At 58.9% G+C, this 20,201-nt stretch overlaps 1 protein-coding gene across 1 annotated transcript; it reads right to left on the bottom strand.

Moving 5' to 3' along the window:
• Nucleotides 1-556: 556 nt before the first annotated feature.
• On the bottom strand, nucleotides 557-20,145 carry SLC66A1 (solute carrier family 66 member 1). Its single transcript, XM_068968297.1, has 10 exons — nucleotides 20,111-20,145; nucleotides 19,220-19,279; nucleotides 14,682-14,896; nucleotides 8,260-8,389; nucleotides 7,568-7,655; nucleotides 6,850-6,992; nucleotides 6,608-6,700; nucleotides 5,849-6,034; nucleotides 3,491-4,571; nucleotides 557-2,124 (listed from the first exon to the last, which is right to left on the bottom strand). The coding sequence occupies exons 3-9, from the start codon at nucleotides 14,843-14,845 to the stop codon at nucleotides 4,500-4,502; spliced, it is 876 nt and encodes a 291-aa protein (XP_068824398.1). The 5' UTR covers nucleotides 14,846-14,896; nucleotides 19,220-19,279; nucleotides 20,111-20,145; the 3' UTR covers nucleotides 557-2,124; nucleotides 3,491-4,499.
• Between the last annotated feature and the right edge of the window lie 56 nt (nucleotides 20,146-20,201).

Consider the following 20,201-nt stretch of genomic DNA (forward strand, 5'->3'; position numbering starts at 1 on the left):
CCAGTACTGTTGCCTGGAAAATCCCATGGACAGAGGAGCCTGGTGGGCTGCAGTCCACGGGGTCGCCAAGAGTTGGGCACGACTGAGCGACTTCACTTTCACTTTTCACTTTCATGCGTTGGAGAAGGCAATGGCAACCCACTCCAGTGTTCTTGCCTGGAGAATCTCAGGGACAGGGGAGCCTGGTGGGCTGCCGTCTACGGGGTCACACAGAGTCGGACACGACTGAAGCGACTTAGCAGCAGGGAAGTAAGACCCCACATGCTGCTTGGCATAGCCGTAAAAAATAAGGTGTAGAAATCCATGCTTAATGGAGTCACTCTACTCTACACCTGAAACTAACACATTTCTAGATCAATTATGCTTAGATAAGGAGCCTCCCTGGTGGCTCAGTGAAGAATCTGCCCGCAGTGCATGAGACCTGGGTTTGATTCCTGGATCGGGAAGACCCCCTGGAGAAGGGAATGGCAACCCACTCCAGTATTCTTGCCTGGAGAGTTCCACGGACAGAGGAGCCTGGAGGGCTGTAGTCGATGAGGTCACAAAGAGTCAGACACAACAGAGAGACTAACACTTTCATACTTAAATAAAATTTAAATATTTAAATATATATAAAATAAATAAACTGTACAGTCCAACAGTTGTGTGATGGTTACGTGCCTCTCCGCTTGAGGGCTTCTCGAGGGACTGTGTTTCAGGCTTTCACTCACTCGTTTGTTCACCCCTGTCGTGGGGACGTGATGGTCACGGGGGATATTGGTATATGGTCTGGTGGAGGTAGGGAAATACTCGCCAACAAGTCTCTTGAGCCCTCACGTGCGCTGGGTGCAGAGCCTCTGGTGGGTGGCTGTGTCATGGGTGGCACGGGGCTGGGGGACAGATTCGTAGTTATCCTCTGGATTGTTAATCACAGCACAAGGCATTCCCCACTCCCTTGCTGTTCAGTCGCTCCGTTGTGTCCAACTCTTCGCGACCCCAAAGACTGCAGCATGCCAGGCTTCCCTGTCCATCACCAACTCCCGGAGTTTGCTCAAACTCATGTCCATCGAGTCGGTGATGCCACCCAACCATCTCATCCTCTGTCGTCCCCTCCTCCTGCCCTCAATCTTTCCCAGCGTCAGGTTCTTTTCCAATGAGTTGGCTCTTCGCATCAGGTGGCCAAAGTACTGGAACTTCAGCTTTAGCATCCGTCCTTCCAATAAATATTTCTTTTAGGATGGACTGGTTTGATCTCCTTGCAGTCCAAGGGACTCTCAAGAGTCTTCTCCAACACCAGAGTTCAAAAGCATCAATTCTTCAGCACTCAACCTTTATTGTCCAACTCTCACATCCATACATGACTATTGGAAAAACCATAGCTTTGACTAGATTGACACTGTTGGCAAAGTAATGTCTCTGCTTTTTAATATGCTGTCTAGGTCGGTCATAGCTTTTCCTCCAAGGAGCAAGAGTCTTTTAATTTCATGACCACAGTCACCATCTGCAGTGGCTTTGGAGCCCAAATGAAGTCTTTCACTGTTTCCATTGTTTCCCCAACTGTTTGCCATGGGGCCGGAATTCGTGATCTTAGCTTTTAGAAAGTCGAGTTTTAAGCCAGCTTTTTCCTCTTTCCCCCTCATCAAGCGGCTCTTTAGTTTCTCTTCGCTTTCTGCCATCAGGGCTCTTTAGCTCCTCCCCACTCCCTGCCATGGGACTAACGCTAACTGATGAGGCTGACGCTTGGACATGCAGCGCCTTCTGTTTCAGGGAGCCCTGTGGTCCCACCATTCCTCTCCGATGAGAGCCAAGTGCAGCAGGAGGAGGGGTGAAGAGAGGGGACTGTAGGTTTCTGCTTTTTCTTAGCTTCGGGGACTGAAGGCCATGCAGCCAGGGGAGAAAGGCAGTCCACCCGGGACCTTTCACCTCGGGGACCTCACCGGCCAGTGAGCACAGCCCAGTCTGGGCAATAGAACTGAACGACGGTCAGACTGGTCCGCCCACTTTGGGAGGAACCCAGGGCGTCCCCTGGGTGGACACGTGTGGGTGGACACGCTGATGAGCCTTCACCTGGCAAACCTGCCTTGTGAGCCCACTACCACGATGGCCTCCGTCAGACAGGGCATGCCCGTGTCTCCATCGGACTCACTGAGGAGGAAAGACAGAGCTCTCGTTAGACTGGGTGGTGCCTGCAAGCAAGAGCCGTCACCCCACCAGACGGGGTGTTCCCCAGAAGGAAAGGATTATGTCACCCCCCAGGGCAGGGGCCGGGCTGGCTTGTGTCTCTTTCTCGCCCAGCTCGAGCCCAGGCCCGCACCTGGCTTCACGCTGAGCCCCCAGGTCCTCTGGCTGGGGGGCCGCCAGCCCGGCACAGTGCTGGGTGGAGCCAGACCCTGGCTGCAAAGGGCACTGAAGCAGCTGGCACGTGGGCGTGGGAGGTGCTGCTAGGGACAGTGGGGAGGGGGCCTGAGCCCAACAGGGTGGTGCCGCCCCCACGAGCAAGGGTGGGGCTGGACCCCCAGCCAAGGGCGGGGCCTCTGACGGCCGCCGGGGGCGGGGCGTGGGGGGCGGTGTCTGCAGTGAGTGGCCTCAGGCAGAAGGAACTGCTTCTGGCCCCAGGCCCTGGGCACGCTGCTTAGCTCTTCCGAGCCTGTATTCCCATCTGGAAAATGGCCACGATGACCGCACCTCCCTCCAAGGGGGTTGTGGGCAGCGAGAGGGTACGGCCCGGACCCCACACAGCGTGTGCTCAGCAAACATCAGCTGCAGGCCCATCTAGGATGGAGCTGAGGTGACGGGGCCCCCTCGCCCCAGCGCCCAGCGAACCCCAGACCCCAGTTCCCTCCTTCTCGCCACCCGCCCCTGCCAAATCCAGCCGCCTGCCACCAGCCTGGGCATCCGGCCCAGCCCCCACCACCGTCTTCACATCAGCCCCACGTAGGGGGCGGCCCTGACTCCCACCCTCGGCCTTTGCACACACTGTTCCCTCGACTGCTCCAGGGCCCTCCTCCAGGAAGCCTTCCCTGATTGCCTCGTTCCTCCAGCAGATTGTACCTTCTGGCCAGTCCTTCCCTCCACAGCCCGGCAACCATCTCCCCTCTTTGACGGTGAGGACCAGAGTTGGTCCACCCCAGGTGCCCAGCACAGTGTGGGCCAGGGTGGAGAGAAGAGCTGCCTTTGGCAGTATTTGTGGCACCAGACTGGGCCAGGCATCCCGAGGCTGGAGAAGGAAAATGCTGAGAGACAGGCTCACGCTGAGGCCCGCCTCCTCCCTACCAGCTTTCAGCCTCACCTGGTGCCTCCCACCCCGATGGCTCCTGGGACCTGGGCAGGCCAGGGAGCGGTGTGTGGGGCCAGAGGGGAGCTTTGTCCCCAGGCCCCCACAAGGTTGCGGCCAAGAGGAAGTGGACTCGGCATGGGGTCTGGGAGACACACGGAGGCTGGGGCAGAGGAGCTAGAGCTCCGGGCTAAGCTCCGCCCTCCTCTCCACCCTGCCCACCTGCAACACCCTTACCTCCCCGGGGTTATCTCCTGCTCATCCGTCTGCCGTGTCACCTCCTCCTGGAAGGTCTCCCCGATTTCCAGGGGAATCTGATTGTCCTCCGCCATCAAAAAATGACCAAAGCTAACCTTCATGGAGCTTTGACTGCCGCCAGACTTGGGGTAACCTCCATAACCACACCATTTTATTTGCTCCTTAGAAGGGCATGAGAAGTGGTGGTACTATCGTCCCATTGCACAGATGAGCTAAGTGTGGCACAGGGAAGCGGAGGTGCGGAACCAAGGTCTGAACCTTATCTGTCCTGCTTCTTGCTGAGCGCCACAGAGCGGGGACCCCCTGTTGGAGGGTCTTTTCTCGCCGCTGCATCCTTACCACCAGGTGTGGAGCCGTCACGGAGGAAACAGGTTGAAGAACCCAGAGGCCCGGGAGGCTAGGCAGGGACAGGCCAGCAGACACAGCCCCCTCCGGCCTAGATCTCCCATACTCTGAGCCCTCAGGCCCACCTGGGGCCTGACTCCCATCCCTCCCCATTCCCCAGAGCCTGGCATCTGGGGAAGACCACCACAGGCCGCCTGGGAGTACCGTTTACTAGGCCGCGTGCGGTGCACGGAGCAGGCCTGGGTGCGCCTGGGCCCCTCCTTGGGGGGTGAGGGGTGCCAAGGGGGTGACAGGCAGTGAGGTAGGTGCGTCACGGGGCTCAGGGCCTCTGAGAGGTGAGTGTCTGCTGCAGCTGGTCCCCGGGCTCCAGGGAGAGTGGCCTCAGGCCCCGGGGAGGACAAGTCCCAAGTGGGGGTGATGGGCCAGGGGCCGTTTTCCTGCAAGAGGTGGTCAGCCAGGGCTTCAGCTCACGAGCCTTTGAGGGTGCTGGGGGGCGGTTGGGCTGACAGTTCTGGGCTCCCCGGTGCCCCCCTGGCCTAGACCAGGGCGAGGAGCCCCATCACTGCGCGCTTCTCCCTTCCTGGGGGCGTCGAGAGGCCCCGGGCACCACCCCGCCCCAGGCCCGGGCTTGGCCCGGTCCTGTTCAGCTGGGGAGGAGCGGCTGGCGCTCGGACGAGGGGGCAGCATGCCGGTACAGGAAGAACTGCACGGAGATCTGGGGGTCGGCGTCAAGGCCCAACATACAGAGGTGGGCTGGCCCCGCCCCGGGGGGCCCATTCAGAGCTGCTCCCCTCTGCCCTCTCTCCCTGCCCTGCATCCTGCCGGCTGGGCAGGGTCAGCCGTGGCCTCCCAGCCTGTTTGTCCCCCTCGCCAAACCCCATCCATCTGCCAGGTCCAGTGCCGGGGTCCCCCTCCCCAAGGCAGCCTCCTCTGACCCCAGCCTCACCGTCTGGCCTTCCTCCCCTCCTCTGATATCCTCGGGGGTCCCCCAAGTGGCGATGGTGGTGGGCAGGGATCTGGGGACACTAGAGCTTAGCTTTTCTTCATCTCTTTGCAGCCACCATGAACGCCACAGACACTGAAACAAGGGCTACATTTACCTTCTGCCGAAGGAGATTAAAGTAACGCCCTGCCTGGCCCCCCGCCCGCAGACCCTCACTGAGCACGCGCGGTGTGCGAGGCCCACTGCCGAGGACTTCCAGAGGCCTCAGCTCATGTGACTGCCCCGCAACCCGATGAGACACCAAGATGGGGGCATGCAGAGTGCCCCGCGTCACACAGGACACAGAGGAGCCAGGACTGGAACTCGAGTTTCTCTGGCTCCAATGCTCCTGGGTCTCCAAGGTGCAGCTTCCCTTCTGCGGCCTGGATGGGCTGGTTTATGCCCTGTTCCCCAGGGCCTTTGCACAAACCGCTGCCGCAAACATTCTTCCCTTGCCCTTGCCCCCCTAACTTCTTCTCTTTCAGGGCACAGTTCAAATGGCACTCACGGAGGCCTCTGCTGAGCCTCTAAACCAGGACAGCCCCCTGGTCACACACATTTACAGCTTTTCTCCACGGTACTTGGTGGCACCGCAATGAATTACTTATGATTATGTGTGTCCTGTCAGCCTCCCCACTGAGCTGTAAGCTCCCCGAGGCAAGGGCCATCTGTTCTTGCTCACGACTGGGTCTGGTACCTTTCAGGGGTGCCCAGCACATGGGAGGTTTGACTCTTGAATGGGTGGATGGATGCATGGATGGATACAAGGATGGATGGATGCATGGATAGATAGAAGGATGGACAGATGGATAGATAGATGGATGATGGATGGATGGATGGATGGATGGATAGATGGGATACATGGATGGATGGATGGATGGATGGGATATGTGGATGGATAGAAGGATGGCTGGATGATGGGTAGGTGGATGCACGGATGCTGACATCGTGTGCAGGGGAGGCTGCTGCAGCCCCAGCCGCCCCACCCACCCTCACAGCCTGAAGGATACGATGGTGTCGAGCAGCAGGACGCCCAGGCTGCCCACGAGCCAGGGCAGGTGGTGCAGCACGTAGCTGCCCTCGCTCTGGCCCTCCTCGGGGTTTTTGAGCAGCACGCTCAGTCCATACAGCGTGTTCCCCAGCATCACCAAAGCGAACAATGAGTACGAGATCCCCTGGGTCGACTTCCGCAGGAACTGGAGACAGGAGAGGAGAGGGTCAGAGACCTCCAACAGTGTTCCTGTCTCTCTGGACCAAAACTATCCACGTGCCTGTCTGCCCTGTTACACTGAGCTGACTGCACAGGGTGTGACCAGTGCCCAACACAGGCCTGGGGCCCAGACTGTCCCTTCCAGGGCCTGATTCCTCATCCCCGTTCCAACATCCTCGCCCAGGTCGGCAGGAGACTGGGGCTGCGCCACCCTGCCAGCCCCAAGCTGCCCGCTCCTCAGCCCCATGCCAGCTCAGCTCAGCAAGCCCCCACGGCCCTGGTTCCTCGCCTCCTGCCCTCAGCCTCTCGCTCCCACCTGACCTCCTACCTCCCCGGGGCACGCAGGGGTCCTGTACCCCAGACAGCAGGCTGGCATCTGATGCCCATTTCCAGAGGCAGACAAGGAGGCTTGGAGAACCGGATTCAGTTACCCAAGCCAACAGTGAGAGTAGACCGGACCTGCTCCACGAAGACCCCGCACCCCATGCCAGTCCTTCACCCAGGGGACCAAGCTGCCAGCCGGCCCTGCCCACGGCCCTGCCCCCTGCCCACGGCTCACGTTGGTGCGGATCTGAGGCAGCCGGGAGAACAGGTACAGCGCGCTGGACACGGAGCCGATGGCGAAGCCAATGACCTCCTTTTCCGTGAAGGGCTGAGAGGGTGGGGAGGCTGCTCGGTGCCCCGCAGAGGCCAAGGGTGAAGGGCGAGGGCCCCAAGCTCCCTTCTGGGGAGCGATCCCCCCAACCATGTGGCCACGCCAGACCCCCAACCCCACTCCACCCTCTCATGCCTGCATCTCACCTTATTGCCCGGCTCCACGGACAAGAGTGTCCGCCCCCGGAAGACCTCCCTCGGGGCAGCCCCCGAGCCAGCGCTTCTCAGCAGTGGGGTGGTGCACGCCACGCCCAGGATGAACAAGAGCAGAGAGTTGATGGGGGCAGACCCTGGACATGAGCAGGGGGACGCTGAGATGAGGGGTCTGAGTGCGGGCAGACAGACAGGGCTGAGTCCTGGCCTTGCCCCTCAGTGGCTGTGTGACCTTGGGCAAGTGACCTAACTTCTCTGAGCTTTCATCCCTCATCTGCAGAATGGGTATAACGAGGCTACCCTTCTCGTAGGGTTGTAAGGTGACTCAGTGAGGGCGGTGGGGGCAGGGAGCGGGTTACGGAGTATGGACGTGCTCATGAAGCCCCGCCCCACGAGCCTGGGTCGTTTCCTGTGAAGCCGGGGATCTGACCCCTGGGGAACACATCAGGGCAGCGATGGGCTGTGGGCCGGGTGCAGAAGAGCAGCCGATGCTGCGCTCACTGAAGGAGGCTGTGCACATGACGGGGACGCCCCGTGCTCCTGCCCGGGCGTGCTCACTGCCCCCGGTTCATCGGGGGATCAGGCCGCGGCGGTGAGATAAGGCCAGAGGAAGCCTTTCTGGGGTTCGCTGTGTCACCAGCAATGGGACACTGCCTCCTCCCCGCCTCCCAGGCCCCCCCAGCCCCTGACGCCCAGGGGCCCCCGCACTCACACGGAGAGGGGCGCTTCTTAAGCTTGCAGTAGAAGTACAGAGACAGCATCAGCACGTCGGCCAGGACGTAGTACACGGCCGTGTAGGCCTGCAAGAGGGGGTGGGCCAGGGCGCTGGCGGCGGTCCCAGGCTTGGGGGCCACAGGCCAGCACCGGGCAGCTCGGCCTCACGCCGGCCGGGTGACCCTGGCCTTCTCCGCTCGGGACTTCCGTTTGCAGGTCTGGAGCGGAGGGGGTGGCAATTCCTAACCTGGCAGAGCTAGACATCAGGTAGGGGAGGGCCTGGCAGCACAAAATGGGGTACCAGTCAAGCGGAGGCTGCCGTCCGGCCTGACCCTGGAGCAGTTCCTCACGGCGCCCCTTGGGGAGACAAGAGGGTCCCGATTTCGAGTCTCAGCTCCACCCAGTCACAGGAGAAGGGTGATATCCAGGCTTCCCATGGGGAAAGCTTCCTCCTCCAGGGCCCCAGGCCCTGAAAGCTTCATCAGGATCTTAGCATCTCAGGTCAAAGACCCCAGCCATCCTCTGGTTTGATGTGCTAATTTTGTAGATGGGAAAACTGAGGCCCACAAGAGGGCAGTGACCAGCCCGTTGTCACGTCGGGCAGCAGGCTGAGGGGGGCCCTCACTAGATGGAAGGATGCCTCTGCCGTGGCTGTCCCTGGCAGCCCACCCTGCTTGGGGACCGGCCCACCTGCAGGGGCAGCTGGTCAGCGAGGAAGGAGCCGATGAGATTGCAGGAGTCTCCGCCGATCCAGCCCAGGAGGAACCACAGGGACAGGGCCTGGTCCATGTTGCCCGTCTTGCAGGCCTTGATGTACTGGCTATGGGGGAGGAGGGAGACGTGGGTGGAGGAGGGAGACAAGGAGGAGGGGGTCGTGGGGGACGAGGGGGATATGGGGGGAGGGAGAGGAGGGGGAGGAGGATGGGGGAGGGAGTCATGGGAAGGAGGGAGATGTAGGGAAGGAGGGAGTCGGGGAGGAGGAGGGAGTGGTGGGGAAGGAGGGGGTCATGGGGGAGGAGGGAGACAGGGGGAGGAGGGAGTTGGGGAGGAGGGAGTCGGGGAGGAGGGAGACAATGGGGAGGGAGTTGGGGAGGAGGGGGTCGTGGGGGAGGAGGGAGACGTTGGGGAGGAGGGGGTCGTGGGGGAGGAGGGAGTTGGGGAGGAGGGGGTCGTGGGGGAGGAGGCAGTCGTGGGGGAGGAGGGAGACAGTGGGTGGAGGAGGGAGACAAGGAGGAGGGGGTCGTGGGGGACGAGGGGGATATGGGGGGAGGGAGAGGAGGGGGAGGAGGATGGGGAGGGAGTCATGGGAAGGAGGGAGATGTAGGGAAGGAGGGAGTCGGGGAGGAGGAGGGAGTGGTGGGGAAGGAGGGGGTCATGGGGGAGGAGGGGGACGTTGGGGAGGAGGGAGTTGGGGAGGAGGGAGTCGTGGGGGAGGAGGGAGACGGGGGAGGAGGGAGTTGGGGAGGAGGGGGTTGTGGGGGAGGAGGGAGACAGTGGGAAGGAGGGAGACGTTGGGGAGGAGGGGGTCGTGGGGGAGGAGGCGGTCGTGGGGGAGGAGGGAGACAGTGGGGAGGAGGGAGACATTGGGGAGGAGGGGGTCGTGGGGGAGGAGGGGGTTGTGGGGGAGGAGGGAGACAGTGGGGAGGAGGGAGACGTTGGGGAGGAGGGAGACAATGGGGAGGAGGGAGACGTTGGGGAGGAGGGGGTCGTGGGGGAGGAGGGAGTTGGGGAGGAGGTGGTCGTGGGGGAGGAGGGAGACAGTGGGGGAGGAGGGAGACAGTGGGGAGGAGGGAGACGTTGGGGAGGAGGGGGTCGTGGGGGAGGAGGGAGTTGGGGAGGAGGGGGTCGTGGGGGAGGAGGCGGTCGTGGGGGAGGAGGGAGATGTGTGCTCAGAGCTGTGACACCACGTGGAGGGTAAATGTGGGAGACCAGGGCTGGGGCGCGGCCGCACAGGGGCCACTGGGGACCGACCCCCCTTGGGTGGCATCTTTGCCCTTCGGGGCTTCTCACTGGGGAATCCCTTCCAGCCCATCTCTCTGGGATGTGCATCCTGCTAGAGTCAGGTGGGGTACAGATTCCCCCCAGAGCAGGCTCTCACTGGGACCAGGGCTCAGAGGGTCCCGACGCTTTGTGTCCCAGAGACCCAGGGTCCTCCCTTCTATGGAGGGGTCTGGGGTGGGGGGTGGCGTGAAGGACGGATGGCTGTGGCCGCCGCCCTATCTGCAGGGAGATGGAAGATAAGATGGGCCAGACCTCGCCTGTGCCTGTTATCATCAAGGGCATCAGAGAAGGGGCGAGGCTGCGGCTGTCTCACTACAGATGCCAAGGGGTCAAGTCCCTGTCGCTGATGGGCCTCTCTGGGGGTGGAAAGTCCAGGAACCAGGACTCATATCCTGGCTCCCGGGCTCCAGCCCTGCTCTGAGTCGTTCCGCCAAGGCCACCTGCCGCTTACTTCTCTTGAGTCGTCTGCGTGTATTTAAATTAGTAAAAGGGAACAGCTAAACAGGACCTCACCCCGATCGCTGCAGACAGAAAGCAGGCAGCTGGGCCGGGCCCTGGGCCTCCCCCGCCGCCTCCTGCTGAGCGCCCCACCCTCTGTGAGCCTGCGCCCCGAAGTTCCAGCCTCCCCCGCAGGACCTTTCTTCTCTTTCTCATTTTTATTTACTGTTTTGGTCACACAGCATGGCCTGTGGGCTCTTAGTTCCCTGACCAGGGATCAGGCCCAGGCTTCCTCACTGAAAGGCGGATCTTAACCCCCGGGCCCGCCAGGGAAGCCCTCAAGGATCTTTCTAAAATCCCCCGTCTTGCCAAAATCTTTCAGAGCCTCCCACTGTCTTCAGCAAGGACCCCTGCCCTCCTGAGCACATCCTGACCGGGCCCCCAGGCCTGCAGGCCCCCCGCCTCTGCACTTTCCCCCCCCAAACTTCGCCTCAGCAGGCAGCCCTTCAGGAAACTTCAGTTCCTGCTCAGGCCCGTCTCGGAAGAGAGCGCTGTCCGCGCCAGCCACCTCCTGCCGGACTCAAGCCTGCTGAGGGACGGGACCGTGTCCCGTCAGGGCCTGGCCCTGAGGAGGCCCCTAAGTTTGACACGGCCCCGAGTGAAGTCCCTCCCAGGACACAGTGACTTGAGTCTCCGTACGTCTCAGGGACAGGCCATTCCGTCACCCTCACGAAAGGCTGAGCCCTAAGGAGAAGCAGGCAGGTGGCTGCCTTTCCATCCTCACCTGGGGCTTCTCCCAAGCCTCTGATGCCCCGTCCCTGGTTAATCAGCCAGGCACAAGGCTGGCATCATGCCCTGCTGGAAAGGAGACGTCTTAGCCCTTTCCTTGTGGCTTTGGAGACGCCCGCACCCTAGAATGGAAAGCCCCTCTTTTCCCTCCACTGGTCATCCAGCTCCGGCCAGCTTGCCTCCTCAAGGCCACCGAGCCGGCCGCCCTGACCCCACCGCTTGCCAGCACCTGGCACAGCCTCCGAGGCAGCCTCTGTGCCTCCAGTCTCTCCCTGGCCCTCTCCCCCTTTCTCTAACGGGAGCTCCGCCTTCTTTTGGCACATCCGGAGTGGCAGCTGGGACAAGGTGAGTGAGAAACAAGTCGACTTCCCAGCAGCATGCGGGGACAGAGGGTGATGGCAGTCTTTTTAACCCCTGGTGCTGGGACAGCTGGGCGCCACGTGCAAAGGAGTGAGGGTGGACCCCCACCTCTACACCACATACGAAACACAGCTCAAGCTGAACCGAAGCTCTGCATCAAGAGCTGACTTGTGATGCCATGATTTATAACAAGAAAGATGCAAATTTGGTTTTCTTCCCTGCTCCCTACAAAGCTACTAAAACCCCTGGAATGTCCTAAGGGGTGAGAGAAAGAGAGAAAAATAGAGAGAGAGGGAGAGAGTCGTCTTTTGTAGCCTTAACGAGTTGATTTTTGGAAAGCCTTTAGGTTGCCTGAGGATAAGGACCAACTGTGTGATCAGATGGTTAAGACAGCCTTTCCGGCTGGGGGTGGGGGCTGTCCTGCCCCCTTCACCCACCTCCAGAAGGTAGAAAGGCTAGAGTGAGCCCAGTCACTAATGACCAATGACTGTGTAATAAAGCCTCTGTAAAAATCACTTCGCTGAGTTCCATGAGCCTCTCTAGCAAACTAATCAAACCTGAGGAGGGGTGGGGGAACCCCCGATCCACAGCGGGAGGTCTGAAGCACTGGGGACACGCTGGACTGGTCTCTGAAGAGGGGAGAAGAGAGCACTATTCTGGGACCTGGAGGACTGGGTCCTTAATCTGTGGGATCTGAAGCTGTCTTCAGGCGTAGACAGTGTAAGAATTGACTGCTTGACTGTGTGGGGAAAAGACACACATCAGAACTGGTGTCAGACTTCGAGAAATCTATATAAAACTCTTAGAAGAAAAGATGAGGGTGACTCTTCTTTACCAGGAATAGGCCACCATTTTCTAGAAATCACATCAAAAGCACGGCCAGGGCAGGAGACATAAGAGATGTGGGTTCGACCCCTGGGTGGGGAAGATCCCCTGGAGAAGGGCATGGCAACCCACTCTAGTGCTCCTGGTGCAGAATGCCCATGGATGGAGCCTGGCGGGCTACAGTCCACGGGGTCACAGAGTCAGGGCTGAAGTCACACAGCACACAGCCATACACATCGGAAGTCTGAGCAACGGGAGAAACACTAGACAAGCTGGGCATCATCAAGTTTTTGAAATTCTGTGCTTCGTGTGACACCATCCAGAAAGTGAAAAGGCAACCCACAGAACAGGAGAAAATCTTGGCGAAGTATGCCTAGGCTATACAAAGAACTCAACCACAAAAAGACAAATAATCCAACTGGAAAGTGGGCAAAGAGTCTGAACAGACCTTTTTCCAAAGAGAACAGAAGGTGGTCAATAAGTACATGGACAGCTACTTAATATCACCAGCCATCAGGGAAACACAAGTCAGAGCTACAGTGAGGCACCACTTCACACCCACTAGGATGGCAGTAATCAAAAAGATAGACGATAACAAGTGTCGATGGAGATTCAGAGGAACTGGGACCTTCCTATGCTGCAGGTGGGAACGTATAATGGTGCAACTGCTTTGGAAACACAGTCTGGCAGTCCCTCAGGAGATTAAAGACAGGACTTCCCTGGTGATCCAGGGGTTAACAGCCCACCTGCCAGTGCAGGAGACGCAGGGTTGGCCCCTGGTCCAGGGGATTCCTCACGCCGCGGGGTGCCTAGGCCTGCGCAGTCCAACAGGCGAAGCCACTGCAACGAGACGCCCCCACACCTGGACCAGAGCAGCGCCGATCATCACAGCCAGAGAAGCCTGCACGCAGCGGCCAAGACCCAGCACAGCCAGAAGGAAACAAAGCGCAGTTCACAGACCGAACACACCCACCAAGTGACCCAGTATACCCGTACACTCCTGGCCACACACCCAGGAGAAGCAGACACACACGTCCCACGAGGACGCCTACGGGAACCTGCAGAGCGGTCTCCATCACACTGGCCAGAGGCAGAAGTCACCCACGTGTCTACCAATGGATGGACGAATGAACAAAACGCACACACACAAACTGCTCTTCAGATGTGAAACAGAGTGAAGCGCTAGGACCTCCCTGGCGGTTCAGGGGTTAAGGATCCGCTTGGCAATGCGGGGGAACGCGGGTCTGATCCCTGGTTGGGCAGCTAAGCTCATGCACCACAACTAAGACCCGACACGGCCAATCAAATAAATTTAAAAAATAAAAATAAATATTTTTAAGAAAACAATGAAGTATTGACACTCGCTTCGTACAACATGGATGAACCCTGAAGGCATGCTGAGCGAAAGAGGCCAGTCGCAGAAGGGCACGTCACGGCATGAGCTACTCATGTGAAGTGCCCAGAACAGGGGCGTCTGGAGACAGAGAGCGGAGTGGCGGCTGGGCCGCGAGCTTTAGAGGGAAATGAGGGACGGCTCCTTTCTTCCCGGCTTTCTCTGCAGGGTGGTGAAAATGTTCTAAAACGGACTGTGGTGACGGTCACACAGCTCTGCAGATACTAAAAGCGTGAACGGATACTCGTAAGGGGCAAACTCCACAGCATATGAACGATCTCTCAGTTAAACCACTTCCCTTTCTGCCAGAGGAGAAAGATCGTAACACGCCCTAAAGGTGGAGAATGCTCTTACCCTGCAGGGCCCTTGATGACCTTGCTGACCTCACCCTTCCCTGGCCCCCGGCCCCCCTTACTGCCTCGCACAATGTGTAAAGGCGATCCTCATAGCAGCCCTGTGAGGTAGGGAACAGTATCCTCATTTTACAAACGAGAAAACTGAGGCCCAGGGCAGTGAGGGGACGTACGGGTCCCGCCGGCTTGGTGTTCCCCAACCACAGCAGTGGCCACGCTGTTTTGTAATCACGGCGTGCCCGTCCCCAGACGGTCTCGGGACAGAGGCCGAGCGGATGCGCCCCAGTCCTCCACTCCTCTGCCTCCTCTAACTGGATGTGCGACCCAGAGCCAGTTACTTAACCTCTCTGGGTTTCCAGTAAAGATCGGAGAGGAACTGTACGCATTTCACAGGGTGGTTACGGAGACTGTTGTTCAGTCGCTCAGTTGTGTCCAACTCTCTGCGACCCCATGGACCGCAGCACGCCAGGCCTCCTTGTCCATCACCAACTCCCGGAGCTTGCTCAAAGTCATGTCCATCGAGTTGGTGATGCCATCCAACCATCTCACCCTCTGTTGCCCCCTTCTCCTCCTGCCCTCAGTCTTTCCCAGCATTAGGGAAGACTCATCCAATGAGCGGGCTCTTCACATTAGGTGGCCAAAGTATCAGCGCTTCAGCTTATGAGGATTAAATAGGGTGAAAATACGTCAGGTTCTTAGAAAAGAGCTGGGTACACGGGGAAACTCAGTGAACAGGTGGTATGACTATCATCTGCGCATCAGCATGGCTGAGCTCTGGGTGAGGCCTACAGAGGGGCTTGCTGCAGGGCCCTCGGGGGGCGCTGGAAGTGAGTGAGCAGGGCTGGGGGGTGCCCACCTGGCGTGAGTCTGGAGAGGCCCAGGGCCAGCCAGGCAGCCCCTTCTCGGGACAGCCTCCTGCCCACCCCGTGCAACCCAGCCCTGGTGCTACTCACGGGAAGGTGGATGCCGCAAAGCAGAGGATGGAGAGCAAGCCCAGGCCCACGCTGGCCTTGTCCCAGCCGTCCTGGGCGCACTCGCCGAGCACGTCCCATATCCACTGGCTGGAGCCGTTGGGGCAGCTGGAGAAGTTGGCGGGGCCCAGCTTCACCGAGACCATGGCTGCGGAGGGATGAAGGGAGGGAGCCTTGTGCTGAGGCAGGAGACGGCTCTGCAGAAGAGAGGAACCTTCAGCCTCAGAAGGTCCAGTCCTCGCTGTGGTCCTGCCACTCTAAGCCCACCCCAGGCTTCCTGCCTGGCCCTGATGGAGCCCCTGAACCCCAGGACACAGTGAGGACAGAGATCAAAGTGGCCATACACTGGCTCTGCAGTCAGACAGGTGCGTGCGAGTCCCCGCTCTGCCTGTGGACACCGTAACTTCGGGCAAGCCGCTCTGCCTCGCCGTGCCTCAGTCTCCTCATCTGCAGGATGGGGTGATGACAATGCCTCCCTCCACCCCATACACTCGTGAGGGTTCAGTGAGTTCATAAATCCAGCGGGGAGGACGGAGCTCTCAAACAATGCCACCTTTGCTCTAACTCTTGAACGTTTCCGTAGTTTCCAACCTTTTCTTCTTGTAAATCGTGCTGCGAGGGTCTGCTGAGACCAGGTGCTCTAGGTACATCCTCTGCTTTAAGATATGGCTAGGGACTTCCCTAGGGTCCCGGGGCTAAGCCTCCATGCTTCCAGTGCAGGGGGCCCGGGTTTGATCCCTGGTCAGGGAAGCTCTGCAAGCCGCGTGGCCAGAAAAATTAAAAAGTACGACTGTCCTGGGACTTCCCTGTTGATCCAGTGGTGGACTCAGGGAACTATCCCAAGAGCCACATGGTGCAACCAAAAAAAAAAGAAAAAGAAAGAGTACGTTGTCGGAGCAGTGCTCTAAGCAGCGGAGAAAGACCAGGTAAGTCCAAGTTACATGGGTGGCTGGAATTCAAGCTTGGCGTTCCTAAGCCATGTTCTCCCAGCAGCCCGCGTGTGAGGGGAATCTGCTGGCAAGAGCCGGGAGCCACTTCCCTGTTTTCACCGCCACCAATGCCAGGAGCTGGCTGGCTGCAGGGGTGCGTAGGGAAGTCCCCTCCAGGTGCCTGTCCCAGAGCAGAGTCTGTCCCAGACCGTCACTGCTTAAGTGACAGTCTCAGGGGAGGGAGAGGAGGCGGGGCTGCCGGAGCGTCTCTGCTGGGCAGGATCAACCCCTGATCGCTGAGTGGTTCGCCAGCTGTGTGCTCAGCACCGCGTAAGCTTCTCTGCATTTCACTGCACACCAACTTCCCTCATGGCTCAGCAGGTAAAGAACCCGCCTGCCAATGCAGGAGACACAGGAGACACGGGTTCAATCCCTGGGTCGGGAAGATTCCCTGGAGGAGGAAATGGCAACCCACTCCAGTATTCTTACCTGAAAAATCCCACGGACAGAGGAGCCTGGCAGACTACAGCCCAAAGAGTCACAAAGAGTCGGATGCACACACACACACACACACACACACACACACACACACCCCACACCTCTATGAAGTGGGGGCTACTGATACGTCCAAGAGGACCCGGGAAAGCGACTTCCCGGGGCCGCCCAGGCAGGAAGCGCTCATGGCACCATACTTCTGTCCCTGGGCACAGCAGCACCCTCGTGTGGTCTGGCAGGGCTGCCCAGGGCCTCCTGCAGCCAAAGCTTCCCCTTTTCTCACTGCGCTCAGAGGGGCTTTCCTCACTGAGGATGAGGCCTTCTCTAGCCACTTTCAGTTCCTGTCAGCGTCAGAAGGCCCAAGAGCCTCATAAAACGACACCCGTAGACAAGGCTACAGACTCAGTCCTATGTCCTGCCCGCAGGTTCGTGTGTTGAAACCTGCCCTGCAGGGCGATGGTGTTTTGAGGTGCAGCCTTTGGGGAGTATTTAGGTCATGAATGGGATCAGTGCCCTTATTTAAAAAAAAAAAAAGACCCCAGGGAGCTCCCTTGGCCCTTCTGCCAGCTGAGGACCCAGCGAGAAGACAGCCATCCGTGAACTAGAAAGTGGGTCCTCACCAGACACTGACTCTCCCAGAATCCTGACTGCAGACTTCCCAGGCTCCAGAACCGTAAGAAATCCATGTTTGTTTCTAAGCCACTTAGACGATGGTCCTTTGCTACAGCTGCCCGAATGGGCTGAGATTCCCTGCTGGACCCTGGAACTGCTGAGGCCGCAGCAATCAGGGAGCAGCAGGCAGGGAAAGGAAGCGAGTCTGCTGCTTTTCTCAGGAGGCTCCAGGCTCTCAGCGCTAATGTGACTTGCCAGCGGGCCCCGGAGCTGGGGGTAAGGGCACTGCAGGTCACTGCCTGGCTGGTTCTTACCGCAGTCCCTCTGGGGCCTCGCAAGGGGGGCTGAAAGCCTCTTCCTGTGCCTCAGTGGCCCACCCTGACCTTCAACACAGCTGAGGTTGGAGCCGTCTATCTTACATGCAGCCTCCAGGCTGACACCCAGTCCAGGTAGGAAGGGTGACTTTGCGGCACCAAAGGCACCTCGAAATCAATCCTTTTGCTCCCCAACCACCCTACCCCTGGATCGCCTCCTCCACCCTCTTCTTGCACAATAGAACCCACACACCACCGCAGGTCATCAGGGTAGGACACCACCATCCTCATTAACTTCTCTGCAAGGGGAACACTGTCCTCATTTAAAGATAAGGCTGAGTGGGCTTGTGCAAGTAACTGTCTGAGTCTGGGTAAAAATTGAGGAAAACGACGCTCATGCTCTGGAGTTGCTGTACCGATAAAACACACACAAAGCTCTTAGCCCAGGGCCTGATGCCACAGGAGTGACTGAGAATGAGAGACTAGCATCTCAGGCAACCCGTGGCCACTCTCCCCCTGTCTTTTCACCAGGTGAGTGAAGAAAGAGGGGCTTCCCTGACGGCTCTGTTGGTAAAGAATCTGCCTGCAATGCAGGAGACCAGGGTTCAATTCGGGGGTCGGGAAATTCCGCTGGAAAAGGGATTAGCTATCCACTCCTAGGAAGAAAGAAGGTGGAGGGCTTCCCTGGCAGCTCAGCGGTAAAAAAACCCACCTACCAATGCAGGAGACACGGGTTCGATCCCTGGGCCAGGAAGAGCCCACATGCCGCAGACCAGGCTGTGCACAACCACCAAGCCTGCGCTCGGCTTGTTGCAGTGAGAGACAGCCTCTGCGCAGCAGTGAAGACCCAGACCAGCCAGAGCCAAACAGAACAGACAGCAAACTGAAAGAGAGGGGCCACTGAAACGAGAAGCTCGAGCACCAGAACAAGAGGGTGGCCTCCACTGGCCCAACAGTGGAGACCCGGCACAGCCAAAAATACAATAACATTATTTCTTTTTAAAAAGGTGGACACATGCCTGGTGAGGGAGGGAGGGGTGTCTTGAGGGAGGTACTTCGGCTCACAGGGCCCAGGGCTCTGGGTAGGTGGTCCCCTGTCCATGCAGCTCTGGGCTCAGGATACACACCTTTGAGACACACCTGAGCCCCGAACAGAAGGTGCTTTCCCCTGAGGGCTGCTGCGTATAGAGCCTATCACTCACAGGTTCTGATCCAAGTAGGAAGCCAGCCTGGGCCTACCTTCTGGCCAACAGCACCGAGTGAATGGATATCCAGGGTTGAAACAAAAGTTGCCCAGGTCTGTAGGTGTGATGAGGACCACAACAGGGTTTGTTTTTTTTTTTTTTTTTTTTTAGCAGCTGTACTTCAGGGGTGCCTTATAGATGCTGGTGGTGCTTTTAACTTTATTGAAGCCTAGCCGATCAGGGGTGCCTGTGAGCATGAAGGCCGCATGCTTGAACTTCCGGATCCGTGGGGCTGGGCTGGGGAGCAGGGATGTAAGAAGCTTTCCCAGCAGAGCCCGAGCCCTCGGATTCTGTGTACACGATCACATCTGGAGAATGGCAGCCCTGGAAAAGGTATCCCCTGCAACAGCCAGCAACTCTTCTAGATCCCAAGCTGAGCCACAGAGAGCTCGCTGCTGAAACTGCCTTCATCTACCAGATACGTACAAATGCCTTGAGACAGAGCCCCAGGGCACTCCAGATGCCCCTCCCCATCTCCTGTCCCTCCCTCTGGACCTTCAGAGGCTCCTCCCAGGTCTCCAGACTTAGGTCTAGGCTGTCTCCTCCCCCAGGCTTCTCCCTCACCCTGAAGGGCATAATAAAAAGACACTAAGACCAGTTCTAAACTGTCCTCTCAATACAGAGGAGCCTCACAGGAGTGGCTGGACAGCACCTGTCATCTCTTCCCCTGCCCTCCTCCACACACCAGAAGAATGCTCATCACAGTCCTCAGGGACCACCGCTTTTAAGCTCACTCCTCTCTGTCATCCTAGTTGGAAACTTATTCTTAGAACCTAGACACAACAGCTGCACGGTAAAGGTTCAAAACACAGCAAGAGACAGTCAGAGAGGGAGGGTGGGAGAGAGAGAAAGGAAGGAAAGAAGGAAGAAAGGGAGAGAAACAAAGGGAGGAAGCGAGACCTAATCGAAAGCTCTCTGGAACTGACCTGCCTGAGGACCGCTAGAGTAGAATTCCTGGGCAAGTGACTGGGCCTCAGAGTCCCAACCTGTAAAATGGGGAATAATGTAAGTATCCACCTGGGAGGCTAGCTGCAGAGTTACATGAAATAATCCAGGCAGAGCGATCAGAATGGTGCCTGGCACAGATTAAACACTCAGTAGAATAAGGAGGGATGGTGTTACTCCCTTCTGGTGGAAGCATTCCCCTCCCCCACATAGAGTCCCTGGCAAACAGCAGGCTTCAGCAAGCGCTGAATAGACAAGACCACGCCAGCCCTCATACTTCCGAAGGCAGACTGCCCATGTAGGCACTCTGGAAACCTGTCCTAGGGATGTGGTAACAGGGAGCAATCCAGGCTCCCTGCAGACTTGGGGCGCATCTGAGTGGAGGAGCATCTCGGCTAGGGGCTACCACCCATTCCAGCCTTCCAGGTCGTCGGTCACAATTCCCTTCGAGTGACTCAGCCCAGCACGGGGCCGCCTGTTAGTGAAGATAATCATAGGGAAGCCGCTGGGGTCAGCGCTCGTTCGCCGCGAGGCCCCCTCCCCTGAGGGAAAAACAAAGCCGTCAGAATAAAAGGGGCCAGTCGGCCGGGGTCGGGAGATGAACAACGGACCCAGACCCTAACCTCTGTGCAAGGCTGGCCGGAGAGGTCGTGATGGTCGCTTCTGATGGGGAAGACGGTGGGGAATTGGGCCCCCGAGGGCCTGCCAATTCCAGTCCAGAGAGCCTGGCTCCAGGATCTCGAGCCCCAAGGTGGGGGCAGCAGCCCTCAGGACCGTCCCGGGGCTGGAGGAAGGTGTTGGAAAGATATGGCAGCGAAGGCCCGGGGTCCCCTCCCCGGCCCCTCGCAGCCCCAGCCTCAAATTCGGCTTACCGCGTCTAGATCGTCCGCACCGCCCGGCTTCTCGGTTCTCCGGATTCTGCCTGGGTCAGCTGATCAGAGGCCCCGCCCCGTCCCATCCCGC

Source organism: Capricornis sumatraensis, chromosome 3 (assembly GCF_032405125.1).
Source record: "Capricornis sumatraensis isolate serow.1 chromosome 3, serow.2, whole genome shotgun sequence".
Taxonomy (NCBI): domain Eukaryota; kingdom Metazoa; phylum Chordata; class Mammalia; order Artiodactyla; family Bovidae; genus Capricornis; species Capricornis sumatraensis.